This window comes from Colobus angolensis, unplaced genomic scaffold (assembly GCF_000951035.1).
Source record: "Colobus angolensis palliatus isolate OR3802 unplaced genomic scaffold, Cang.pa_1.0 Scaffold295, whole genome shotgun sequence".
Classification (NCBI taxonomy): Eukaryota; Metazoa; Chordata; class Mammalia; order Primates; family Cercopithecidae; genus Colobus; species Colobus angolensis.
Window position 1 is genome coordinate 1,544,567 of NW_012116210.1, and position 5,953 is coordinate 1,550,519.

The 5,953-nt window shown below is 48.1% G+C and overlaps 1 protein-coding gene across 1 annotated transcript in view; it reads right to left on the reverse strand.

Moving 5' to 3' along the window:
- The window catches only part of WDYHV1 (WDYHV motif containing 1), a 27,846-nt gene extending 23,534 nt beyond the window's left edge, over window positions 1–4,312 (reverse strand). The window contains exon 1 of the mRNA XM_011949279.1: window positions 4,155–4,312. Coding sequence (XP_011804669.1) covers window positions 4,155–4,237 — 83 coding nt within the window. The 5' untranslated portion in view covers window positions 4,238–4,312. The remainder of the gene's footprint in view (window positions 1–4,154) is intronic.
- Window positions 4,313–5,953: the final 1,641 nt, after the last annotated feature.

The window sequence follows — 5,953 nt, forward strand, 5'->3', positions numbered from 1 at the left end:
CTGACTACAGAGTGAGAATCTGTCTCAAAAAAAAAAAGAATAAATAAACAAATAAAAATAATTTAAGAAGTCAAAAAAGCGGTAGTACACACCTGTACTCCCAGCTACTCAGGAGGCTGAGGTGAGAGGATCACCTAAGCCCAGGAAGGTGAGCCTGCAGTGAGCCATGATCATGCCACTGCACTGCAAGTCTAGGTGACAAAGTGAGATCCTGTCTTTAAAAAAAAAAAAAAAAAAGGCAAAAAATAACAGATGCTGGCAAGGTGGTGGAGGAAAGGGGATGCTTATACACTCCTGGTGGGAATGTAAATTAGTTCAGCCACTGTGGAAAGCAGTTTGGAAATTTATCAAAGAACTCGAAACAGAACAACCATGTGACCTAGCAATCCCATTATTGGGTATATACCCAAAGGAATATAAATCCTTCTACCATAAAGACACATGCACACATATGTTCATCACAGCACAATTCATGATAGCAAAGATATAGAATCAACCTAGGTACCTATCAATGGTGAACTGGATCAAGAAAAATGTGGTATACATCATCCACCATGGAATACTACACAGCAATGACAAAGAACCAAAATCATGTCATTTGCAGCAACATGGATGGAGCTGGAGACCAATATCCCAAGTGAATTAACACAGGGACAGAAAAGCAAACACCGAATGTTCTTGCTTATAAGTGAGAGCTAACCCTTGAGTACACATGGACACAAAGAAGGAAATAGTAGACACGGGGCCTACTTGAGGGTACAGGGTGACAGGAGGGTAAGGATCAAAAACTATCTATCTGGTAGTATGCTCACTATCTGGGTGACAAAATAATTTGTACACCAAACCTCCAAGACATACACTTTACCCATGTAACAAACCTGCACATGTAACCCCAAATCTAAAATAAAAGTTGGAAGGGGAAAAAAGATTTTTATTACATCAAAACTCAAACAAAATATGTGATTGGATAATATCTGAAATGTTCTTTAGACTCTAAACAAAAGCATAAATGATTAAAAAAAAAAGAGCTGTGGATCATTACATCAAAACTCAAACAAAATGTGATTAGACAGTATCTGAAATGTTCTTTAGACTCTAAACAAAAGCATAAATGACTCAAAAAAAAAAAAAGAAAAAAAGAGCTGTGGATCATTACATCAAAATCCAAACAAAATATGTGATTGGATAATATCTGAAATGTTCTTTAGACTCTAAACAAAGCATAAGTGACTCAAAAAAGGGAGGGAGGGAAGAAGGAAGGGCGGGTGGGCAGGTGGGCTGTGGATTTGCCCCAAGCTGTCAGCTGATCATCTTGGTAGCAGAAAGGTTGGGATGCTGCAGCGGTTCCCAGAGATGAGCTGAGGTCACAGATGCATGCAGATGGCGGGGATCCCTGGCACAAAGCAGGCACTCCACAATTGTTTGAAAACCACAAAACAAGTCAGAATCAGAAATGCTCTGCCGACGACACAGTCCCAAATACCGACCGCCACTATTATCATTAAGCAGGGTCTTGAAGCATAAGTAACATCTGGAAGCTGACATGACGGAAGCTAACAGAAGTAGACAGGAGGCACTCATTTCAAGTTTAAAAACCTGCAGGATGGCCGGGCATGGTGACTCACGCCTGTAATCCCAGAACTCTGGGGGACCGAGGCGGGTGGATCATCTGAGGTCGGGAGTTCGAGACCAGCCCGGCCAATGTGGTGAAACCTCATCTCTACTAAAAATACAAAAATGAGCCGGGCATGGTGGTGGTTGCCTGTAGTCCCAGCTACTCGGGAGGCTGAGGCAGGAGAATGGCTTGAGCCTGGGAGGCAGAGGTTGCACTGAGCCGAGATGGCACCACTGCACTCCAGCCTGGGTGATAGACTGAGACTCCGTCTCAAAAAAAAAAAAAAACAACCCACAAAGCTGCAGGAGCCAAAGTAGTGCAGTGTCCCCACCTGACGTGTTCAGACAGAGTAGAGCACTGTTTCCCAGCAAGAGGCGATTTTGCCCCCCAACCCCTACAGGACACTTAGCAATGTCTGGAGACATTTTTGGTTGTCACAACTAGAGCTAAGGTGCTAACAGCATCTAGTGGGTAGAGGCCAGGGATGCTGCTACATGTCCTGCAATACACAGGACAGCCCCCATAGCAAAGAATTATCATGCTCAAAATGCCACTCGAACCTAGGCGGAGAAATCCTGTGGTAGAGTGGTCATCTCTTACCATTCTTCTACAAGACTGCTCTAACTCCAATACTCCAACTGTACCAGTCTCCTCACTGTTCCTATCATACTCACAGCATGATTCCTTCTCAGAGCCTTTGTACCTGCTGTTCTCCCTGCTTAAACGACCATCCTCCAATAGTTGCAAAGCTCTCACCCTCTTTTTTCAGATCTCTGTTCAAATATCACCTTATCAACAATGTCTTCTCAAAATATCCTAATAGAAAATAAGCCACCATCCTTTATCTTATTTTTCTCACAGCACTTACCACCACCCAAACATGTTTTACTTGTTTTTGTCTGCCTTTTCTTTTTTGAGATGCAGTCTTGCTCTGTTTCCCAGGCTGGAGTGCAGTGGCATTGGCTCACTGGAACCTCCTCTTCCCAGGTTCAAGCGATTCTCCTGCCTCAGCTTCCCGAGTAGCTGGGATTACAGGCATGTGCCACCACACCTGGCTAATTTTTGTATTTTTAGTAGAGGCAGGCTTTCTGCATGTTGGCCAGGCTGGTCTCAAACTTCTGGCCTCAAGTGATCCGCCCACCTCAGCCTCCCAACGTGCTGGAATTACAGGCGTGAGCCATCGCACCGGGCCTTATCTGCTTTTCTCTCATCAAAATACAAGAACCAAGGGATCCATGAGGGAATTTGTCGATCCTGTTCACTGCTGTATCTCCAGTGCCCAGAAGTGTGGCACATACTCCGAGTGCCTAATACACATTTATTGAATGAATGAATAAAACAATGGACATTAGGAAGGAGAACTAACGGGATTTAGAAGAGAGGCAGGACAGAAAAAGAGGGCAGTAGTTAAGATGCATGAACTTCAGAATCACGAAGATGTTCCAGTTTCAGCACTACCACTTGCTAGATGTGTGATCTGGGGGCACACAACAGCCTCTCTGTGGCTCACTCTTTTTATGAGCAAAATGAGGATAACGATAGTAAAAGAAGCTACCTCATGGACATCGATGGAAGCACCTGCTACTGAGCCTGACATGCAATCAGAGCCGAACAAATGTTCGGTGGCATTGGTTTAGTGACAAGCAGAAGGGGGAGGGGTAGTTTTAGATAGCACTGAGGTTTCCTGTGCAAGGACTAGAAGCTGAGGAAGAAACCATTACCCAGGAAAGAGTAGGCATGGGAATGAGAAAGGACCAAGGCAGGGGCGGTGCTTCAGCTGCAGAGGTGGCCTAGGACAGGGGTGCAGAGCATGGATTCCGGGGCCAGACTCTGCCTGTAAATCCCCACTCCTCCATTCACAAGCGACATGGCCCTGAGCAAATTACTTGCAGCCCTCTGTGTTTCAGTGCTCTCATCTTTAAACTGGGGATAACAATACCTACCTCTTAGGGTTATTGTGATACTCAGTGATTTAGTTTACCTAAACCACCCAGAACAACGCGTGGCATATAGCAAGTGCTGTGTGAATGTAACCATTATTATAATGACAACATGGTTAAGATCATGGTTTCTGGTGCCAGAGAGCCTGAACTGGATTCCTGGCTGCTATTAGCTGGCTGACCTTGGGAAGTTATCCCAAATCTCTGTGCTTCCATTCTCTTCCAAAACTAAAATGACCTTCGCCTCAGTTTGAAACCCCACATGCTTCAGCAGAATAACTTCCAAAGGTTTTCAGAGCTCCACCCTTCCTAGCCCCGAAGCAGAGATCTGCTGAGCGAATCCAACCGACAAGCGCCAGGCACAAGTAATGCACTATCCACCCTAGGATTCCGGACGAATTCCCAACCCCATCCAATAGCCCACGCTCTACTCAAGAGACAAGAGCTGCCATTCCCGCTCCCTACTCCCGCAGAACTGTAGAACCCGCCGGTAGAGGCCGGGAGCCCCCCCGAGGAGGGGCCGGGAAGAGGCGGGGCCTGGTTGCGACTCACAGCCCGGGAGCCTGGGAGACCCAGAGGCTGCGCCCGCGCCCCCTCACCAGTAGCAGCTGCTGTAGACACAGGCGTCCCGCGGGGGGCTGGCCGGCTGGTAGTGGACGGCAGTGGGGCCATTACCCTCCATGGCCAGCTAGCTCGGCGAGGGCCGGCGCCGGAGGAAGACCGACTGGACCAGACGTAGGAAAAAGAAGGCGTGTAGCGGCCCGCGCGGGCTCTCAGGGCGGGGTGGGAGGAGCCCGGGACGGCCAGGACAGTTTCCGGGTGGTGGGGCCAGGAGCGTGGTGGGCGGGGCTAGCAGCACGAGTTCACGGCGCGGGAGCCCGGGACGAAATGGGCGGAGCTCGGGCAAGCGGCGCCAGTTCCTGGGAAGGTGGAGCCCAACCGAAGTGGGCGGGTCCGGGGTGGGGTGAGCGGCAAGAGCTCCCGGTGGGCGGAGCCCGGGACGAGGAGGACTGCGTGCTTCCGGGTAGGCGGAGCCCGGCTGGTGGGTGGAGCCCGGGGTGGGGCAGGACTGGAGGCTCGGGCTCTGGTGGGCGGAGTCAGGGGCGGGGCCCCGGTGAGGTTTGGGAGAAGAGGGGTCTTTGGCGGCGGCTTAGGGTGGAGCTAGGTTTGGGCTTGGAGTTGCGCCCTGAATAGCACTTCGCTGTGAATCTCCCTGGGAGGCTCTTCCAACCTGGGGCTGAGCTTCTGCGCTGTGGAGAAGCCAGGTGAGACACTGAAATAACAGAGGTTTGGGTGTGAAAATCCACACTTCAGCACTCAGCCTGGAGTCCGCGGGAGCCCAGAGAAGAGGAGGGGAGTGGAGGTTAATTCCAATATGACCGCATCGAGGACAGCTTTCCGAAAGGGATAGCACCCCAAATCTCACTCTATTGTAACTTAATCTTTTAAATTGGAAGACCTGTATCTATTGGCTCGAAAAGATATATTAATTCCTTGATATAGTAAATTTGAAAAAAAAAGTTTAAAGAGTCCATATGGTATCCTTTTTGTGTTAATCATGTGTTTCTTCATTTACTGGCAGTCTGGAAGAAAAGACACCATATTGTTAAAATAGTATTTAGGGCCGGGCGCGGTGGCTCACGCCTGTAATCCCAGCACTTGGGAAGGCCGAGGCGGGTGGATCACGAGGTCAGGAGTTCAAGACCAGCCTGGCCAAAATGGTGAAACTCCGTCTCTACTAAAAATACAAAAATTAGCTGGGCGTGGAGGCGCAAGCCTGTAGTCCCAGACACTCGGGAGGCTGAGGCAGGAGAATTGCTTGAACCCGGGAGGCGGAGGTTGCAGTGAGCCAAGATAGTGCCATTGCACTCCAGCCTGGGCGACAGGATGAGACTCTGTCTCAAAAAAAAAAAAAAATAGTATTTATCTCTGGTGAATGAATAGTATTAATATCAGGGACTTTCGGTTTCAAGGACTTTACACTTTACAGCCTTCTGAATTGTTTATATTTGCAATGAGGATAACTAGCTAATCAGGGTACTTCCCATTATGAAAACTGAGATGTTTACGTTGATTGTAGCCATCCACAGTCTGATTTTCCAATCTCTTGAGTCCCAAAGCCGATAAATCCTAAAGACTTTGAGCCCAGTTCCTGTGTCAATTACCAATTTTATTGCCTCTCAGCTCCTAATACAAACTTCCACATAGCCTCTATGCTATATAGCAACTCTGGTAAACATTTCTCCTTTAGAGTGGGAAGCTAGAAGGAATTGGGGCCGTATCTTTAACCTCCTCAAACAAAACAATTACCAGCCAAGAATTTTGTAGCCAGCAAAACTAAGCATCATATAGGAAGGAAAGATAGTCTTTTTCAGACAAATGGTGAGAGAATTCCCCA